The sequence below is a fragment of the Oncorhynchus clarkii genome, chromosome 12, assembly GCF_045791955.1.
Source record: "Oncorhynchus clarkii lewisi isolate Uvic-CL-2024 chromosome 12, UVic_Ocla_1.0, whole genome shotgun sequence".
NCBI classification, from domain to species: domain Eukaryota; kingdom Metazoa; phylum Chordata; class Actinopteri; order Salmoniformes; family Salmonidae; genus Oncorhynchus; species Oncorhynchus clarkii.
Genome location: NC_092158.1, coordinates 83,481,846 through 83,503,831, shown reverse-complemented (window position 1 = coordinate 83,503,831; position 21,986 = coordinate 83,481,846). Strand labels below are relative to the sequence as shown.

The window sequence follows — 21,986 nt, the reverse complement described above, 5'->3', positions numbered from 1 at the left end:
CGGCAACAAGAGCTGTGACTGGGCAACAACAGCTGTAACTGGCCAACAAGAGATGTAACTGGCCAACTAGAGCTGTATGAGGACAAGAGCAGTAACTGGGCAACAAAAGCTGTAACTGGGCAACAACAGCTGTAACTGGCCAACAACAGCTGTAACTGGCCAACAAGAGATGTAACTGGTCAACAAGAGCTGTTACTGGTCAACAAGAGCTGTCCCTGGGCAACTAGAGATGTATGTGGACAAGAGCTGCAACTGGGCAACAACAGCTGTCCCTGGGCAACAAAAGATGTAACTGGCCAACTAGAGCTGTATGTGGACAAGAGCAGTAACTGGGCAACAACAGCTGTAACTGGACAACAACAGCTGTAACTGGGCAACAACAGCCGTAACTGGCCAACAAGAGATGTAACTGGCCAACAAGAGATGTAACTGGCCAACAAGAGATGTATGTGGACAAGAGCAGTAACTGGGCAACAAGAGCTGTATCTGGGCAACAACAGCTGTAACTGGGCAACAACAGCTGTAACTGGCCAACAAGAGATGTAACTGGCCAACTAGAGCTGTATGAGGACAAGAGCAGTAACTGGGCAACAACAGCTGTAACTGGGCAACAACAGCTGTAACTGGCCAACTAGAGTTGTAACTGGCCAACTAGAGTTGTAACTGGCCAGCTAGAGCTGTATGTGGACAAGAGCAGTAACTGGGCAACAACAGCTGTAACTGGCCAACAAGAGATGTAACTGGGCAACAACAGCTGTAACTGGCCAACAAGAGATGTAACTGGCCAACTAGAGCTGTACAGTGCCTTGCGAAAGTATTCGGCCCCCTTGAACTTTGCGACCTTTTGCCACATTTCAGGCTTCAAACACAAAGATATAAAACTGTATTTTTTTGTGAAGAATCAACAACAAGTGGGACACAATCATGAAGTGGAACGACATTTCTTGGATATTTCAAACTTTTTTAACAAATCAAAAACTGAAATATTGGGCGTGCAAAATTATTCCGCCCCTTTACTTTCAGTGCAGCAAACTCTCTCCAGAAGTTCATTGAGGATCTCTGAATGATCCAATGTTGACCTAAATGACTAATGATGATAAATACAATCCACCTGTATGTAATCAAGTCTCCGTATAAATGCACCTGCACTGTGATAGTCTCAGAGGTTCGTTAAAAGCGCAGAGAGCATCATGAAGAACAAGGAACACACCAGGCAGGTCCGAGATACTGTTGTGAAGAAGTTTAAAGCCGGATTTGGATACAAAAAGATTTTCCAAGCTTTAAACATCCCAAGGAGCACTGTGCAAGCGATAATATTGAAATGGAAGGAATATCAGACCACTGCAAATCTACCAAGACCTGGCCGTCCCTCTAAACTTTCAGCTCATACAAGGAGAAGACTGATCAGAGATGCAGCCAAGAGGCCCATGATCACTCTGGATGAACTGCAGAGATCTACAGCTGAGGTGGGAGACTGTCCATAGGACAACAATCAGTCGTATATTGCACAAATCTGGCTTTTATGGAAGAGTGGCAAGAAGAAAGCCATTTCTTAAAGATATCCATAAAAAGTGTTGTTTAAAGTTTGCCACAAGCCACCTGGGAGACACACCAAACATGTGGAAGAAGGTGCTCTGGTCAGATGAATCCAAAATTGAACTTTTTGGCAACAATGCAAGACGTTATGTTTGGCGTAAAAGCAACACAGCTCATCACCCTGAACACACCATCCCCACTGTCAAACATGGTGGTGGCAGCATCATGGTTTGGGCCTGCTTTTCTTTAGCAGGGACAGGGAAAATGGTTAAAATTGATGGGAAGATGGATGGAGCCAAATACAGGACCATTCTGGAAGAAAACCTGATGGAGTCTGCAAAAGACCTGAGACTGGGATGGAAATTTGTCTTCCAACAAGACAATGATCCAAAACATAAAGCAAAATCTACAATGGAATGGTTCAAAAATAAACATATCCAGGTGTTAGAATGGCCAAGTCAAAGTCCAGACCTGAATCCAATCGAGAATCTGTGGAAAGAACTGAAAACTGCTGTTCACAAATGCTCTCCATCCAACCTCACTGAGCTCGAGCTGTTTTGCAAGGAGGAATGGGAAAAAATGTCAGTCTCTCGATGTGCAAAACTGATAGAGACATACCCCAAGCGACTTACAGCTGTAATCGCAGCAAAAGGTGGCGCTACAAAGTATTAACTTAAGGGGGCTGAATAATTTTGCACGCCCAATTTTTCAGTTTTTTATTTGTTAAAAAGGTTTGAAATATCCAATAAATGTCGTTCCACTTCATGATTGTGTCCCACTTGTTGATTCTTCACAAAAAAATACAGTGTTATATCTTTATGTTTGAAGCCTGAAATGTGGCAAAAGGTCGCAAAGTTCAAGGGGGCCGAATACTTTCGCAAGGCACTGTATGTGGACAAGAGCAGTAACTGGGCAACAACAGCTGTAACTGGGCAACAAGAGATGTAACTGGGCAACAAGAGATGTAACTGGCCAACTAGAGCTGTATGAGGACAAGAGCAGTAACTGGGCAACAACAGCTGTAACTGGGCAACTAGAGTTGTAACTGGGCAACAACAGCTGTAACTGGGTAACAAGAGTTGTAACTGGGTAACAACAGCTGTAACTGGGTAACAAAAGCTGTAACTGGGCAACTAGAGTTGTAACTGGGCAACAACAGCTGTAACTGGGTAACAAGAGCTGTAACTGGGCAACAACAGCTGTAACTGGCCAACTAGAGTTGTAACTGGGCAACAACAGCTGTAACTGGCCAACTAGAGTTGTAACTGGGCAACAACAGCTGTAACTGGCCAACAAGAGATGTAACTGGGTAACAACAGCTGTAACTGGCCAACTAGAGTTGTAACTGGGTAACAACAGCTGTAACTGGCCAACTAGAGTTGTAACTGGGTAACAACAGCTGTAACTGGGTAACAACAGATGTAACTGGCCAACAACAGCTGTAACTGGCCAACAAGAGATGTAACTGGGTAACAACAGCTGTAACTGGTCAACTAGAGTTGTAACTGGGTAACAACAGCTGTAACTGGGTAACAACAGCTGTAACTGGGCAACAACAGCTGTAACTGGGTAACAAGAGCTGTAGCTGGGTAACAACAGCTGTAACTGGGCAACAACAGCTGTAACTGGGTAACAAGAGCTGTAGCTGGGCAACAACAGCTGTAACTGGGTAACAAGAGCTGTAGCTGGGCAACAACAGCTGTAACTGGGTAACAACAGCTGTAACTGGGTAACAAGAGCTGTAGCTGGGTAACAAAAGCTGTCATTCCATGAAATCTGAAATGATATCACATGTGTTCAGCCCAAAGACAAACTACATATTCCATATTTATGGGGACTATCAAGAGACCTGTGCAACAGACTGTCAAAACCCCAAGAAAACCCCAAGAGCTATCCTATGGATGAAATAAAGAAAACAGTAGCAGGACAGCTGCAGAGTGTGTGATTACAGTACACAATCACTAAAAAACAACCTGTAGATGGAAGTACAAAAATATAAAGAGAAATACACAGCAGGGGACCCAGTGCAGCTACCAACATACATCAAGTCAACTCAGAGCGAAAAAAACCTCTCCCGGACTTTGAAAACTTGTAGACCATATCACAGAACACACATTAACACTTGACAGACAAAGCCTTCTGAGTGAGAGACTCAACTGCGCTGCAGTAGCGGCAAATCTGACCCGTGCCAGACCTGAGCAAAGACAGGGAGACTATGAGTAGACTTACGATTTTGAAGTCTTTGTGGCTGCACTCCAGGCCTTGGTATCGGCAGTAGAGCATCATCTCCTTAAGGTCGTGGCCCACCCTCTCGGTGAACTCACGCATGCTGAAGGGCTTGGGCCTGTAGGCGGTGAAGTTGGCCTTGTCTGTGAGGAAGGCCAGGACATGGGGCTCGGCCAGCTGGGGCTCAGGGATCCTCAGGTGGACGTCCAGCAGGGCCAGCAGCTCCCCAGCGTGGTACAGGTCATTGCGGGACAGGCGGCTGAAGCGGTAGGCGTTGAGGTTGCACACAGTGACGGCAGGGAACACCAAGCTGCCCGACATCACGGCATCCACGCTCGTCACATGGGGGTAGGAGAGGAAGTAGGCCAGGCGCTCGGCACTCTCCAGGGCCAGGAGGCCCAGGCAGGCCAGCAGAGCGGCGGCCCAGAGCAGGCGGCGAGGTGTTGGCCGGCCGTAGGGGAAGATGAAGCGCAGGCCGTGGAGCGTGCTGGTGTGGGAGAAGGCCTGCCAGGAGGACGGGTGCAGACTGGAGCTCTCATGGCTCCCCTCACTGCCACAACTCTCCTTTAGGTCCATCATGACCGCTCCGGTCCCACAGCCAAGGACACCCCAATACACAGACACCTACACATACACAGAGAAAGAGAGAGAGAGAAAGAATGAGAGAGAGATAGAGAGAAAGAAATGAGAGAGAGAGAGACAATGCAATGAGAGCCCTGAACTACCACCTAGAAAAGGAACACATAATCACACGTTCAGTTCACACAGAGAAAGAGAGAAAGGGGAGAGGGTGAGTGTCCCAAACATACACACCAGCAGCACAGAAAGAGTGACAAACACAGAGACACTGAGCAAAATAAAGCGACCCAGAAAGTCAAGCCTAAGACAGACCTACAGACAGAGAGAGAGGAAGAGCACATGAGGCAGAGATCTTCACAACCCCCAAGTCCTTACTCCAGATAGAAAAGAGAGCGTGAAGAATAGAAAGATGCACCCCCAGGGCATCCCTTCCTTCCGCGCCTCCACTCTTTCTCTGTCCCTAGTTACTCTGGATGCCAGCCTCTCTGTGCCTGAAACCTCCCCCCTCCACTCCTCCAATATCCCCCCGCCCTCTCTCCTTCTCTCAGTGACCGTTTTTGTTGTCAGGATCCCAGAAGTAAGTCCACTGTGACACAGAGTGAGAGAGTCATTTAAGCCACGAGCCAATCAAAGCCACCTCTGTGTATTCAGTGTCCCCACTTCACACACACACTCAACTCTCTGGATCTCCCTGTGCGACTAATGACAAGCCTAAGCACCTCTTGTTCAGCCTAGTGAGATGGCATCCAGTCTGTGTGCAAGTGTGTGTGAGTCTGAGAGTGTGTGTGCACGTGAGAGAGAAAGGGAGAGAAGGGGAGAGAGAGGAGGAAGGATAGAGCCGCTGATGATCAGCGCCGCCAGTTTGTCGCGCATGCCGATCCAAAGTCCTCCCGTTCTCCTCTGGCCAGACGCATCCGCTGATTCCGCTCTCCCTCCTCTTCCCAGCTCATCCATGGAGCCAGTGAACAACAGTGGAGCCAGAAGAGACGCACACGCTTACACACGCTTGCGCAGAGAGAGAGCGAGAGAGAGAGAGGATAGAGCACACACAAACACACTCCTCCTCTCCACAGTGAAGTCTCTTATTGAATCTGCTTCTGTTTTTCTTTCCCTCTTGCTCTCATTTTTCTTTTCCGCCCTCCTGTTTTCATATCCCCCATCTCACCACTAACCGACTGACGGATGGATGCAGGACGCAGATTGTCAGGGAGACGGATGGATAGGGAAAGGTGGAGGAGAGAGATCACGCATGAGGAGTGGTGGAGAGGGATGGAGAGAGACAGATGGAGGGGGGGGCAATGAGAGGGGAAGCAGGAGAAAGACAGACAGTCAAATGTGTGTGTCCTGTGTATCCCTGTGTATGTGTGTTAGCGTGAGTGAGATATATCACAAAGAGTCTGTATGAGAGAACTTGTGTGTTGAAGCTACATTTGACCCAGAGATATGTAACAGTGTGTCGGTAGAGGGGGTGGCAGGGGTATAGCGTGGAGAGAGCAGGGCTACATGTGCCAAGTAATACAAGGAGACAAGGGGAGACCGAGGGGGACTGAGAAGAGAAAGGAGTGTGGCTATGTGTGCAAAAAGAGAAGAGACAATCGAGGGAGAGGAAGAGCATAGTAAATGGAGAGGGCTACAAATTTGATGAAATAGAAACAGACATGGAGTTAGGAGCGGTGAGAGCATGTATGTGGCTAGCCAATAAGAAGATAATTATAAACTGGTTGGTTCGAGTCCTGAATTCTGATTGGCTGACAGCCGTGGTATATTAGAGCACATACCACAGGTATGACAAAACTTTTATTTTTACTGCTCTAATTACGTTGGAAACTAGTTTATAATAGCAATAAGGAACCTCAGGTTTGTTTTTGTATATGGCCAATATACCATGGCTAAGGGCTGTATCCAGGCACTCCACGTTGTATCGTGAATAAGAACAGCCCTTAGCTGTAGTATATTGGCCATATACTGTACGACACCCCCTCAGGCCTTATTTCTTAAATATAGTCCTCTATACACAGGGCCGGTTCCAGGCATAAGCAACATAAGCAGGTTTTGGGAACTCAGTTGGTGTCTCAACTGACTGTTGAGAATCAGAATGGTAAAAGTTTAAAAGTCGTGCATCATCAGTTTCTCTCTTGTTTTGTCAGTAACTGACAGTCACACAATTAGCAATGTGAGCTAACAATTTTTACATTTTAATGTCCAGAGTGACTTACAGTTAGTGCATTCACATTAAGATAGCTAGGTGGGACAACCACATATCAGTCATAGTCAGTACAGTTTTTTTCTCAATAAAGTAGCTGTCAGAAAAGTCAGAGCTTGAAAGGGGGAAAAAAAGTCAAGTGCAAGTGTTTTTTGTTGTTGTTGATGTTTTCAGAAGATGGGCAGGGAATCTGCTGTCCTAGGATGGGCAGGGAATCTGCTGTCCTAGGATGGGCAGGGAATCTGCTGTCCTAGCTTCAGAGGAAGCTGGTTCCACTATTGGGGTGCCAGGACAGAGGGGAGCTTGGACTGGGCTAAGGGGGAGCTGCCCTACCACAGGGGTGGGAGGTCCAAGAGACCAGAGGTGACAGAACAGAGTACAACGGGTTGGGGTGTAGGGTTTGAGCATAAGCCTGAAGGTAGGGAGGGGCAGTTACTCTAGTTGCTCCGTAGGCAAGTACCATGGTCTTCAAATGGAAGCTTCATATGGAAGCCAGTGGAGAGTGTGAAGGAACGGGGTGACATGGGAGAACTTTTTAGATTGGTAAGTTAGTCTAGTCAGTTATCATGTCCAAATACCGACCGGGCATGCATCCCAGGGGCCTTGACCTCCAGGGGACCCTCATTGATTTTGTTAGTCACGTTCACTTAGATATCATTAACATGGCATAAGTAATGGCAGAAAACATTTCTCTCCGCCCCATGGCAAAATGTGTAGAACTGCAGAAAACTTGCATTAAAACGGCAACATTTTCTCTAGGCCCCATGGCAAAATGTGTAGAACTGCAGAAAACGTACATTAAAACGGCAACATTTTCTCTAGGCCCCATGGCAAAATGTGTAGAACTGCAGGAAATGTACTTTAAAACATACATTTCTCTCTCCATCGTCAAGAGGGGGGCCACTGAAATGTTTTGCGTTGGGAGCCCAACCAAATCTTGCTTAGGACCCCCGAATGCAATGTAACATTCACAGTTTTAATATCTCCATTTTCCTGTTGCCCTCCCACTAAATTAACTAGCCTACTGCGTACATGATCACTATATGGGTGGACAAGGAAGCATTCAATGATCTTTATCTAGAAATCAATAGTCTGTTCAAATATATAGGCTAGGCTATAAAATGTGAGAGAGCATGGCAAAACTGGCCAACCCCTGAATGCTACAGCATCAGCATGGTTTGTGAACAATGTAGTTGGCGCCAGAGCTCATTTTGACCAATGGGTCGGCAATTTAGATATCCATTGGCTGTAGGATAGACTTTTGCTCTTCATTTCTGAACAGAAAAATGAGAACTTGCTTGTAGACCACCCCAGGCCTGAATTAGCCTAGGTTGACTAGATTTGGTTTGTAAATCTGGGAATGAGGCAGCAGTCATTTAGACAGATATATTAGAGACACACTTAGCATATTATATACATATTATATACTAATAAAAGCCGAAGGCGTTTTATCCAAATTAACATCTATAGAGACTTACTTAAAAGTTGTGATTGTGGTGTGCTTGTTCCAAATTCATTCCAGCTCTTAACTCTTTCCCTATTGAGACTAAACTTTGCGTCCCTCTTTCTTTTTAAACCCAACACCGTTTTTTTTTTTTATATACATTCATCGTCAACTGTGGGACCACCACGGTTGAGACATGTAAAGTAGATATGTCAACAAGTAAAGTAGATATGTCGGCTCAAGCTCTTTAGGCCTATGCAGCGAAAGTGGTTTGGCGCGTGGCAAGATGGGTTTACACACTTGAACCACAAATGAGAGGGGCAGTTACTGTAGTCATAATCTTCGCCTGAACACAGCATCCTTGAACAACACAACTTGCATGCCTGTGTGATTCATTCTCTTTTATGGTAAATTTGAGTTATATTATTCATATAATAGGCTACCACTAGGACTTTTTTTTGCCTATTCGGAAGATTGACCTACCTTTGCGCTAGTGCTTTGATGATCGATCCTTGCGTGGAGCATAAAGTGAGTCAAATTCTTTATCAGTAGTCGGTCCCATCACCCCTTGTGGGGTCTGTGACAGTAACCACGTTTCATTCCAACCATTTCATGCGGATAAATTACCTGACGTTTGATGGAAACATGACATTCCAGTACAATTTTAGAAATGCCAACAATTTCGGTAAAATTAATTATGCGAATAATGTCGGTGGAAGCGCCTTTATGAGCAAATGTTGATATAATAACTATCATATAGTTATATAACAGAGTGACGTGATGATACACTATATATACAAAAGTATGTGGACACCCCTTCAAATGAGTGGATTCGGCTATTTCAGCCACACCGTTGCTGGAAGGTGTATAAAATCGAAAACAGCCATGCAATCTCCATAGACAAACATTGGCAGTAGAATGACCTTACTGAAGAGCTCAGTGACTTTCAACGTGGCACCGTCATAGGACGCTACCTTTCCAACAAGTTTGTTCATCACATTTCTGTCCTGCTAGAGCTGCCCCTGTAAGTGCTGTTACTGTGAAGTGGAAACGGAGCAACAACGGCTCAGCTGCAAAGTGACAGACGACACAACAAGACCGGCGAGTGTTGAAGCACATAAAAATCGTCTGTCCTCGGTTGCAGCACTCACTACCGAGTTCCAAACTGCCTCTGGAAGCAACATCAGCACAATAACTGTTCATGAAATGGGTTTCCATTGCCGAGCAGCCGCACATAAGCCTAAGATCACCATACACATGCTAAGCGTCGGCTGGAGTGGAGTAAAGCTTACCACAATTGGACTCTGGAGCAGTGGAAACACGTTCTCTGGAGTGATGAATAACGCTTCACCATCTGGCAGTCCAAAACACAAATCTGGGTGAACACTACCTGCCCGAATGCATAGTGCCAACTGTAAAGTTTGGTGTATGAGGAATAATGCTCTGGGGCTGTTTTTCATGGTTCGGGCTAGGCCCCTTAGTTCCAGTGAAGGGAAATCTTAACGCTACAGCATACAATGACATTCTAGACAATTCTGTGCTTCCAACTTTGTGGCAACAGTTTGGGGAAGGCCCTATCCTCTTTCAGCATGACAATGCCCCCATGCATAAAGCAAAATGGTTTGTCGACATCGGTGTGGAAGAACTTGACTGGACTGCATAGAACCCTGACCTCAACCCCATCAAACAGCTTTAGAATGAATTGGAACTCCGACTGTGAGCCGGGCCTTATCGCCCGACCTCACTAATGCTGTTGTGGCTGAATAGAAGCAAGTCCCCACAGCAGTGTTTCAGCTGGTGTAACTGTGGGTTTGCACAACTGAAGAACTTCTGCACAAACTGTCAGAAACCGCCTCAGGGAAGCTCATCTGCGTGCTCGTCGTCCTCACCAGGGTCTTGACCAGACTGCAGTTTGGCGTCGTAACCGGCTTCAGTGGGCAAATGCTCGCCTTCGATGGCCACTGGCACGCTGGAGAAGTGTGCTCTACACAGATGAATCCCAGTTAACTGTACTGGGCAGATGGCAGACATGTGGGTGAGCAGTTTGCTGATGTCAATGTTGTGAACAGAGTGCAGCATGGTGGTGGTGGGGTTATGGTATGGGTAGGCATAAGCTATGGACAAGTAACACAATTGCATTTTATCAATGGCAATTTGACGTGACGAGATCCTGAGGCCCATTGTCGTCTGCCATTCATCCACAACCATCACCTCATGTTTCAGCATGATAATGCACGGCCCCTAGTCGCAAGGATCTGTGCACAATTATTGGAATCTGAAAATGTCCCAGTTCTTCCATAGCCTGCATACTCACCAGACATGTCACCCATTGAGCATGTGTGGGATTCTCTGGATCAACGTGTACGGCGGCGTGTTCCAGTTCCTGCCAATATCCAGCAACTACACACAGCCATTGAAGAGGAGTGGGACAACATTTCACAAGCCACAATCAACAGCCTGATGAACTCTATGTGAAGGAGATGTGTCATGTTGCATGAGGCAAATGATGGTCACAACAGGCACTGACTGGTTTTCTGATACACACCCTTTCCTTTTTTTTAAGGTATCTGTGACCAACAGATGCATATCTGTATTCCCAGTCAAGTGAAATCCATAGATTAGAGCCTAATTAATTTACTTCAATTGACTGATTTCCGTATATGAACTGAAACTCAGTAAAATATTTGAAATGATTGAATGTTGTATTTATATTTTTGTTCAGTGTAAAAATTAAAGTCTGTGAGCACTTGAGATACACACACAGCCTGACACACGAAGTGACACAAATATCAGTAGCGGACTAGCCATCTGGAATTTCAGGCAAATGCCAGTTGGGCTGGTCCATATATAGCCCAGTGGGCCTGTTTAACTGCACAAAATGATCATTCTCTTGCTAATACTGGGGGCCTCAAGGTGTGTTAACAATGCCAAGGCCAATTTCTGGTCCCAGTATCAGTCAATCACATTTCTCTCAAATTAAATTTGCAGTGGTCCCAAACAGCTGTGGGGTTGCTGGCTCCTTAACGACTTAATTAAGCAAATCTCCCCTTTCCCATTGAAGTAATGAGCATAGTTTTACAGGGATTAGCCGTCTCCTGGGTAGGAGATAAGTCTTTATTATTTACCACCTTTTCTGTACTTAGCAAATGCTATCCATCCTGAGTGGATTCATTTTTCTCCATTTAGCCAACTACCAGGGATATTCTACAGGATGCAGCAGTAGTTTCCTTACCCAAAGTCATATACTAATGCAATTACATAAAACCAACCACTCAGGCAGGATATTGTAGTCTTCCTACAGTATGCATTGTTAGATTTGCACTGCATAATGGAATTCATTTCATCCTCTTGCAGCTGTCTAACTTCTCACACTGGAAAGCGTGGACATCTACCTGAGGGTGTTCATAACCTGCCAATTTAGTGATGAAAATATATTAAAAAGTTACTATCACACTATAATTTCACTCCCAAGTATCAATTTATTAATTTATTTGCTAGGTTGCGTTAGCTAGAGCTAGTCGGCTGTACCGGCGCTAAAACTTCTGTATTTTTCATCCTATAGCTTGTTCTCCATCTTCTTTTTAAATTGTGAGCCGTCATGTTTTCACAACTTTTATTTCCCTGACTGATCGACACTTTTCTCATGGCTCTCTCTCATCTCTCTGCAGCAGATGTGGCAATATGTTTAGAACATCCAATCGCAATATATATATATATAGATAGAGAGAGAGAGAGAGAATTGTGTGAATTGCGATATATATCATATCAGGAGGTCCCTGGCACTTCTCAGCCCTACCTGCCATGGAATGTGAAGTACTCTGTCATCCATTTTCACTCAGAAGTCAGTGGATAAGTCCCTAAACCTCTGAGTTCTGTTATTCATGTGAATCACAATCATGATGAGTCACCCTGCAAATGACAGAATGTTAACTTCCTTTTCCACCAGAGATAAAAGGCCTCCTCTACCCCAGGGTTCGAGTGAAAAGAAAACGACCACAGGGGAGAGTATTGTGTTGACATTTTATCAAATAATTAATGAAAGAGTCACTGATACGCTTGTGGAGAATGAACAAGTAAGTTAATTACTCTTTCATAACATAATGGCTTATGAAAAATAATAAGCTCTTAGATGAAGATAATTAGGGAGTATTAAACATGGGGAGTGTAAGGGAGTAGGAGAGTGGCACTGGCTCAATACTACAGCAGAGAAAGGGGGTTTTGAAGTTAAAGGGCAGATGTTTCAGCCAATGATAGATGTATATCTATATATATAATCTATATTACATACACAGTGCATTCGGAAAGTATTCAGACCCCATGACTTTTTCCACATTTTGTTATGTTACAGCCTTATTCTAAAATGATTGAAATATTACCACATAATGACAAAGCAAAATCTGAAATATCACATTAGTACTTTGTTGAAGCACCTTTGGCAGTGATTACAGCCTCGAGTCTTCTTGGGTATGGCTTGGCATACCTGTATTTGGGGAGTTTCTCCCATTCTCTCTGCAGATCCTCTCAAGCTCTTTCAGGTTGGCTGGGGAGTGTCGCTGCACAGCTATTTTCAGGTCTCTCCAGAGATATTCGATCAGGTTCAAGTCCTGGCTGTGGCTGGGCCACTCAAGGACATTCAGAGACTTGTCCCGAAGCCACTCCTGCATTGTCTTGGCTGCGTACTTAGGGTCTTTGTCCTGTTGGAAGGTGAACCTTCGCCCCAGCCTGAGTAAGTATGTATGTAAGTATGCTGCCAGGCTTCCTACAGACGTGATACTTGGCATTCAGGCCAAAGAGTTCAATCTTAGTTTCATCAGACCAGCTAATCTTGTTTCTCATGGTCTGAGAGTCTTTAGGTGTCTTTTGGCAAACTCCAAGCGGGCTGTCATGTGCCTTTTACTGAGGAGTGGCTTCCGTCTGGCCACTCTACCATAAAAGGCCTGATTGGTTGAGTGCTGCATTGATGGTTGTCCTTCTGGAAGGTTCTCCCATCTTCACAGAGGAACTCTGGAGCTCTGTCAGAGTGATCATCGGGTTCTTGGTCACCTCCCTGTCTTGGTGGTTCCAAACTTCTTCCATTTAAGAATGATGGAAGTCACTGTGTTCTTGGGGACCTTCAATGCTGCAGAAATGTTTTGGATCTGTGCTTCGACACAATCCTTTCTCAGAGCTCAACGGGCAATTCCTTTGACCTCATGGCTTGGTTTTGCTCTGACATGCGCTGTCAACTGTGGGACCTTATAAAAGACAGGTGTGTACCTTTCCAAATCCTGTCCAATCAATTGAATTTGCCACAGGTGGAATCCAATTAAGTTGGAGAAACATCAAGGGCTCTGAATACTTATGTAAATAAAGGTATTTCAGTTTCATTTGGAAACATTTGTAAAAACCTGTTTACACTTTGTCATTATGGGGTATTGTGTGTAGATTGATGCAGGGGAAAAAAATAATTTAATCCATTTTAGAACAAGGCTGTATGAATACTTTCCGAATGCACTGAACAAAAACTAAACGCACTACAAAATGTAGTGTTGGTCTCAAATTTCATAAGCTTTCATAAGCTTAAATAAAATAAAAACATATGCACATAAAGCTTATTTCTCTAACATTTTGTGCACAAATTGGTTAATTTCCCTGTTAGTGAGCATTTCTCTTTTGCCAAAGTAATCCATCCACCTGACAGGTATGGCATATCAAGAAGCTGATTAAACGGCATGATCATTACACAGGTGCACCTTGTGCTGGGGACAATAAAAGGCCACTAAAAATGTGCAGCTTTGTCACACAACACAATGCCACAGATGTCTCAGGTTGAGGGAGCGTGCAATTGACATGCTGACTGCAGGAATGCCAACCAGAGCTGTTGCCAGATAATTCAAAGTTAATTTCTCTACCATAAGCCGCCACCTACATCGTTTTAGAGAATTTAGCAGTACGTCACCTTCGGCCTCACAACCACAGACCACATGTAACCATGCCAGCACAGGACCTCCACATCCGGCTTCTTTAGCTGCAGATTCATCTGAGACCATCCACCCCGACAGCTGATGAAACTGAGGAGTATGTTTGTCTGCAGTAAAAACCCTTTTGTGGAAAAACCCCATTATAATTGGCTGGGTCTGGTTCCCCAGTAGGTGGGCCTACGCCCTCCCAGGTTGCACCACTGCCCAGTCATGTGAAATCCATAGATTAGGGGCTAACAAAATTATTTCAATTGACTGATTTCCTTATATGAACTGTAACTAAGTAAAATGTAACTTTTCTTTCGAAAACAAGGACATTTCTAAGTGACCAGTTTTGTTGCTTCTTTAATCATGACAACAGTTTTCAGCTGTGCTAACATATTGCAAAAGTTTTTTTAATGATCAATTAGCCTTTTAAAATAATAAACTTGGATTAGCTAACATTACGTGCCATTGGAACACAGAAGTGGGGGTTTATTCGATCGCCTACGAATTCTCAGAAGGCAGCCCGCCCTTCGGCCCCTTTTTCTCCACCTCTTCATGCAAATCACAGGGATCTGGGCCTGTTCCCGAGGAGGCAGTATATCCTTCGCATCAGGCTCGTCAGACTGGTGAACGAAAAAAAAGGATTCTGCTAGTCCGTGATGAGTAATCGCAGCCCTGATGTCTAGAAGTTATTTTCGGTAATAAGAGACGTTAGTGGCGACATTATGTACAAAATAAGTCGAAAAATAGGTTAAACAAAGCAAATAAATGAACATTTTCCATGCGAGAAATTGCCAAGAAACTGAAGATCTCGTACAATGCTGTGTACTACTCCCTTCACAGAACAGCACAAACTGTCTCTAAACAGAATCGAAAGAGGAGTGGGAGGCCCCGGTGCACAACTGGGCAAGAGGTCATGTGCATTAGAGTGTCTAGTTTGAGAAACAGATGCCTCACAAGTCCTCAACTGGCTACTTCATTAAATAGTACCCGCAAAACACCAGTTTCAATGTCAACAGTGAAGAGGCGACTCCAGGATGCTGGCCTTCTAGGCAGAGTTGCAAATCAAAAGCCATATCTCAGACTGGCCAATAAAAAGAAAAGATTAAGATGGGCAAAAGAACACAGACACTGGACAGAGGAAGATTGTCCATAAAACTTTTTTCTAGACAAATCTAAGTTTGAGGTGTTTGGATGAAAGAAGAACATCCGTGAGAAGCAGAAAAAATGTAAAGATGCTGAAGGAGTGCTTGACGCCATCTGTCAAGCATGGTGGAGGCAATGTGATGGTCTGGGGGTGCTTTGGTGGTGGTAAAGTGGGATATTTGTACAGAGTAACAGGGATCTTGAAGAAGGAAGCTTATCACTCCATTTTTCAACACCATGCCAACAGGACATTGACCCAAAGCACAGCTCCAAACTATGCAAGAACTATTTAGGGAAGAAGCAGTCAGCTGATATTCTGTCTATATTGGAGCGGCCAGCACAGTCACCGGATCTCAGCCCTATGGAGCTGTTGTGGGAGCAGCTTGACCGTATGGTACGTAAGAAGTGCCCATCAAGCCAATCCAACTTGTGGGAGGTGCTTCAAGAAGCATGGGGTGAAATATCTTCAGATTACCTCAACAAATTGACAACTATAATGCCAAAGGTCTGCAAGGCTGTAATTGCTGCAAATGGAGGATTCTTTGACGAAAGCAAAGTTGGAAGGACACCAATTATTATTTCAATAAAGATTAAAAAAACATTATTTATAACCTTGTCAATGTCTTGATTATATTTCCTATTAATTTCATGGAAAACACTGACATTTATAAGGGACCCCAAACTTTTGAACGGTAGTATGTATACACACACATCTGGTTTCAGCATGGGAATATACAAAGTACAGCACTGGACCTGAGCCGGCTAGACCCACCTTGTTACACCTATATATAATTGGAACATGTGCAAACGACAGTAGGGTTTACCCTCCAACAGCTCAGATCTTACCAGCTGAGACTTTAATAAGTCTTACATACACACCGACACTGCCTATAAGGCAAAACACAGCAGTGGGGGGTGAGCCACTGCCCCCTACTGGTAGTACATGTTCAGGTAAGGAAAATGGGATATATGGCCAAAAGTTCCACAGGAAAAAGAACATGGTCGTGTAAAAGAGCAAAACATTGATGTATCTTGGGAAAATGTTGGCTGACTGGTCAATATTGAGTAGTTAATTAGGATGCAAGGTGATTTGAATTGTAGGTCAGTCTGTCTACAATTGAAGTTTGGAGGGGTGTGTGGGGTAGTACAGAAAGTAAGGCTGATCTGGATGGAGGAGAGAGGTTGGTGGTGGTGAAAGTTTTGGCGTGGGCCTCCCATCCTGCTGGTTTAGCCCAGATAAGACCCCATTTGTCAGGCTGTGACTGTCCCAGCCGCCCAGGGCTCCACCAGACAGAGCTGGATGAATATATTTGGCCCAGCTGGAAAGAAGGATTTAACTCCACAGAGACGAAAAACCCAGAAAATCCCTCCCCAAAAGTCTCTACACAATTGTAATGCATGGTAAACAGGCTGGACTGGAACATAGCCAGAGGAAGGGGATAGGAGAGACAGAGGAAATGGCAATAAGACAGAAATGGAGAAAGAAAAGCATGGCAGAGAATGACAGTCAGAAGGCTCCAGGAGACAATGTTTAAAGTCATTCACTTCAGGCTGATACTTTAGTTCACACCATGTTTCATCAGTGCCATCAATGTTTAAAATAGTGTTAGTTGACTGAAAGACAAGAAAACTGTTTAAAAACGTTGAGAAAAAGATTTGCAGTTCCAATTAATGGACAATGGCTATGAACAGCAGGATACTCTGCCTCTCCAATGAAACCTTGCAACACCGGTGCCTAATTACAGCACACCACCACGATGCAATTAAACCAGAAGTGTGGATCAATCAAGCCAGGGTTTAAATGGACATTTAATTGTAATGTTTGATTTTCCATATACTGTTCCTATTAGTAAGTGCATTCTCATGCATTTTAATTCTCAATCACTCCAAAGACCACAAATTAGAGACAAGAAAATCAGAGACCATTTCAGTTGTGTATAGTGTATTATTGAACAGAAGTCTTCTTTAATATATATACATGTTTTACAAGACATTATGTGCACATACAGTAGTTAGCTATGATTTATAGGAGACTGCACTGTGAAGTAAAAAAATATACAAAACATCAGCCAGCAGGTCTTCAAACAGGGGAATGACTGTCTATGGGATGTACCCGTAGCAGTACGGGTAGTGAAGCTTCATTCAAATTGGGGAGATGCGGGAGCGACAGTCCGTCCCAGTTCCCAACACCTCAAGAGTTTCCCCCCCCCACACGGCCGACATGCACATTTTCCCGGTGAAATGAATGGTCACAGCACACCAAACACAAAATGATAGCACTTCAGGCGACAAGATTCTCCGGGGGAATCAGGTAGAAAGGCATCCAACGTGCGGTCAGAATGCGTCAAAATCAAATTCACATTCAAGTGACAGCTTACATCTCCCCTGTATAAATGTACCTTGTCCGTAAGGGGTAGGTGGGCAGGTGTCAGAGGCAGTAGGACTCAACAGGCAACTCCCCAAGAAGCTCATCAAGGTCATCTGCACAACACAGAGACAGACAAATTCAATCAAACAAACACACAGGGTGGAGCTGCTGATTGGTTTACCAAGAACATACACTCATATGCATATCCAAGTCCCACCTGCGTCCCAGGACAGGTCCAGTGGTGCAGCAGGCGGGCCCTGTGGAACACTAGAGGAGCCAGCACCAGAGTCTGCAGAGACCTGTGGGGCCCGAACATCCTCTTCATCATCATTATCATAGAACAACTCCATCTGAGACACAGGGGCTCCTGGGACACTGGATGACTGATCAGATGATTCCAACTTTGGCTCCTACATTCAACAGTAGAGTTAGACAAACAAATACAATACATCTGTCAAGACACCAAGTTTTACTCATCAATGATTTGTAATTGTTACATCAAACTCCCAACAGCAGGATACAGGATAACAACAAGATATCCTCCAGGCCTTGGTAGTGGTCTCTCACCGGGGGGAGTGGGAGCAGCTGGCTCTGTGTGGAGGACAAGGTCGAGCCGTCAGGAGGGTAGATCCTCAGGAGGTTGTTGGGTGTCACGTTCAGGTAGTGGTTACGGTGGGACGGTGAGAACACACCCACCTTCATGAAGAGACAACTAATTATGGGTCTACAGCTAACATAGTGCAAAAATTATCAACTTTACACACAATTTGTTTTTGTGATTTTATTGTGAGTGGCTCAATCATTTTGAAGAATCCAACAAATGATTTGCAATGAAACACTAGTAAATAGTGAGGTGTGTGGCCTGTGGAAGTCCTACCTGTTTGAGCAGCAGTAACGCCCCCGTCTTGAGCTCCCCTAGTCTGTCCTCTAGGAGGCGCCGGTGCACTGTGCCCTGCATCTCTCCTAGTCAGACACGCGTATTACTACTGTGTTCTACCGGTGCAGTTAGAGCAAAACAGCATACCTAGCCACTGTGCTTCTGCATTGCTTGCCTTTTAGGGGTTTTAGGCTGGGTTTCTGTATAGCACTCTGTGACAACTGCTGATGTTAAAATGGCTGTATAAAATACATGTGATTGATTCATTCCACATGGAGCACACTGGTCACATTATTCCTGCTAATGACAACAGTGTAGTAATCAGTGCATCCCCTCCAGTGGTAATCTGTTGACAGGTAGCACCATGGGCCACACTTCAGGGGGGAATGCACAGATCACTGAGACTTAATAGTCCGTGGTGATCAGCATGTGCTAATACACGTTCATTTGATGCTGATAGAGTCACTAATAAGCACAACACTAAGGTTAAGTAAATACTTTAATAGATCTGCTCAGGTTCAAGCAGGAACTGCAAGAAAATGAGAGAAAGAGAGCCCTAGAGACAATGAAACCACCAGCCACAGACTCACTAAAATGGCTGTGTGACCAGTTCTACCTACAAGCACAAGCTTACCATCAGTAGGCCTTACCTGTGGGATCCCTGAACACAGCCTTGGCATCAGCGTGTGTGTGGAGGATGCTCTTTAGTACCACAGCCATGTTGGGGACCTTGTTCTTCACCAGCTGTTTCAGGGCCGCCTGACAGAGAGAGACAGACAGAGACCTTCGTACTAGAGCACTACAAAACAAGTTCAAACAACTTCCAATCATTAACTTTAATTAACTAAACATCTCAATTACTCATGCAGAGTTGCCATAAGCAGTGGCACATTAAGACTGTGGAAAAACAACAGAATAACCATTAAGATGATTAATGTGTGATCATGCTTGGGATGATAACTACTAACACCCCAGGCACAGGCCTGTCATTTGTCCTGATTATACTGATAGAGTGCCACCACAGAGACAAGGGCCATTAACATAGAGAAAAACAGCCCATCCACTTCTATCAGGGAGGCTGCCCTGGGTGCAGAAAAACATGCTCATGAAGTCAAATTATGCAAACGGTGTTACGCAAGTGTTACATTTTTGCACCAGATTATATGGCATTTAAAGCTTCTAACATTAAATATGCTAAATATGTTAAATGATGCATATTGTTGAAGGGTACATGGCCACGCACAGCCTGAACACTGTTAGCCTTTCAGTCACCTTTCATGCCATTTACACTACTATAGGCTGTGTAAATTGGATACCGCTAAATGTGCTGGTCACCTTGCGGAGTACCATGGCCACGCTGTAAGAGTGCAGAAAACAGGAGGAGTTCCTTTCGTCCAATCCCATCTCTGCTTTCATCGCTGCCCACGGACCTCCACTGAAATCCTCTTCCTCAGTCTGAGAGCTGGGAACCTGGAAGTTTTTTTTTACACACACATCACATGTTCATAAAGCAACATGATATAATAAAGAATGGACAAAAAGGTTAACTAATATCATGACACATGATACATTCTGTAAATGTATAGGCTACACATCAGTGTGATAGTACCTGACTGGGCAGTCGAGCCACGGCCCCATGTGCAGGTGTCTGAGGAATGGCCACCACGATGTCATCCAGGCTCTGCCCATGGAGCTGCTTTAAGGAGAGAGAATGGAACCTCGCAGTAGCTTAGTATCACAACCAAGCACATTGCTGACTGCTGAGATTAGTTAAGACTACAAATAAACAGATAGAGAGGCAGGTAGGGACAGAAGCAGAAAGAGACACACCTGTTGTGGTAGGATTCCTGCAGGCCCGGGGAAGCGGCGGGTATTGGGCCGGATGTGGTCAGAACCCGGTCTCTGGGGGGTCTTGTTGGAGTTGGACACCAGCTGAATCAAGTGGTTAGTGAAGATGGGCGGGTGGAGGGAACGGGGGGTGAGACTGGGGGAAGGCATGGGTTCACCAAACCTACTAGAGGGGGCTGGGGAGATAGGGCCAAAAAGGCTGCGTCCCTGAGCCAGAGGTGTAGCCCAGGGCCTCTGTACCTGGGAAGGAAGCCCTCTGACTGGCCTGTGGGTCACAGGCCTGGGGAAGGGGCTGGAGGCTATGGTGAGGCCAGATAACACTGGGCTCTGGGGTGGAGCTAGGAGGAAGGTAGCACTAGGATCAGGGCGGGGAGAGGGGAAGGGACCAGGGAATGAGGACCTGTGGAGTATACTACTACTACTACTGGGAGGACCAGACATTTGGTTAGAGGTACTGAATCCTCTCAGACCCACATTGGGCCCGGTTTGAGCACCACCACAGGCTGTGGGCCGTAGTCTTTTGGCTGGGGATACAGAGTCATCGCTGGGCTTGGTTAGATCTGCAGCTGGAGCAGTTTCTCGGACCTGAGCCCAAGTGCTCATCTGTGGGTCACTTTCATCTAGGTCTGCCAGGTCAACATCCCAATCATCAAAGCCATCCTGCGGCAAGGGGGCCTCTTGCTGTCCTGTTGTGTTTGACTTCATCTGTTGAGCTGGTGAGGAGCTCTGTTGGGTAACTGTACACAGTCCCCTACTCAGTGTAGGAAGGTGGAGAGGGGGAAGAGGGAATGAGTGCAATGGTTTAGATGTAGAGAGCTGTCTCAAACCCAAAGCAGGAGACTGTCCTACACTGTTCGGTGTTGAATTATCTGACCCTGGGCCATTTGACAGGCCCCTATGGGCAAGTATGCCTTCTGTGGATGGTTGATGTGAGTTATTCTGGCCATAGGGGGCAGCAGGAGTTGATGCTGCAGTTGAACGGAGGAAACAGGACTGTGCTGCAGAGGACACAGTGCAAGCAGACACTGATGGAGCAGACCAGTCCATCTCAAGTAGATCCTAACACACCCACACACACACACACACACACACACACACACACACACAAAACGTTGTATAACTCATATTCAAAGAAAGCCAGAGGTGTTCAGACTAAATAGTTTCACAACAGTACTCTACATTACTAGTGATGTCAATCTGAGAATTTATTCAGAGGGCTATAATCTGTCATAACTATCATATCAGCAGGTGGTAATCACTGACTGTGTAAATCAGTTTGCAGCACCTCATCATCGAAGTCCTCCCCAACGTTAAATAATCCATTCCACTTGCAAGTCTGTCGAAAAAGAAAGACATCTTCAAATATAACATCAACCAAGAAAGAGCTAGATGTAAATTACATTTCGCCAACTAGATGGCTGGCTAACACTGTTAGCTACGTGCCAAGCTAGCTAGAAGCTTCTCTCATTTGTAAACTTGTGGCAGCTACCGACCTGGGGACCAGAGCTAGAAAACAAACATGACTGATTCTTACCATAGCAGTCATGCGATCTCGTGTCGAATGTCTTTTCTAACTGCCTATTTATATTGGTACATAAGATCAATCGGAAGTGTAGATGTCATTTAATTCAGCCATCCAGCACTTGCTGCAGTAAAAATAGTATAACTTTTCAAGCAAAGCAAGATGTTGTAAATGCGAAATTTTGTGAGATTGGCACCGCCACGTTCAAGTAGAACGTAATTACGTAATCAATGTCTACGTTGCGTGACGTTGCGAGATGGGTCGTCACTTGTCGCCACCTGCTGACTATCTC

General features: G+C 45.1%; 1 protein-coding gene across 3 annotated transcripts; it reads right to left on the bottom strand.

Moving 5' to 3' along the window:
• Positions 1 to 17,017: 17,017 nt before the first annotated feature.
• Positions 17,018 to 21,922, bottom strand: LOC139422322 (homologous recombination OB-fold protein-like). Of its 3 annotated transcripts, none has more exons than XM_071173517.1 (10): positions 21,707 to 21,922; positions 21,458 to 21,508; positions 20,155 to 21,231; positions 19,934 to 20,020; positions 19,660 to 19,794; positions 18,975 to 19,083; positions 18,325 to 18,410; positions 18,015 to 18,143; positions 17,665 to 17,857; positions 17,018 to 17,560 (listed from the first exon to the last, which is right to left on the bottom strand). In XM_071173517.1, exons 1-10 carry the CDS (start codon positions 21,716 to 21,718, stop codon positions 17,508 to 17,510), a joined length of 1,932 nt encoding a protein of 643 aa, XP_071029618.1. In that variant the 5' UTR covers positions 21,719 to 21,922; the 3' UTR covers positions 17,018 to 17,507. The 3 variants fall into 3 exon arrangements, with proteins under 3 accessions (XP_071029618.1, XP_071029617.1, XP_071029619.1); XM_071173516.1 differs by having other exon boundaries at positions 19,934 to 20,017; positions 21,707 to 21,904; XM_071173518.1 differs by having other exon boundaries at positions 21,436 to 21,508; positions 21,707 to 21,894.
• Positions 21,923 to 21,986: the final 64 nt, after the last annotated feature.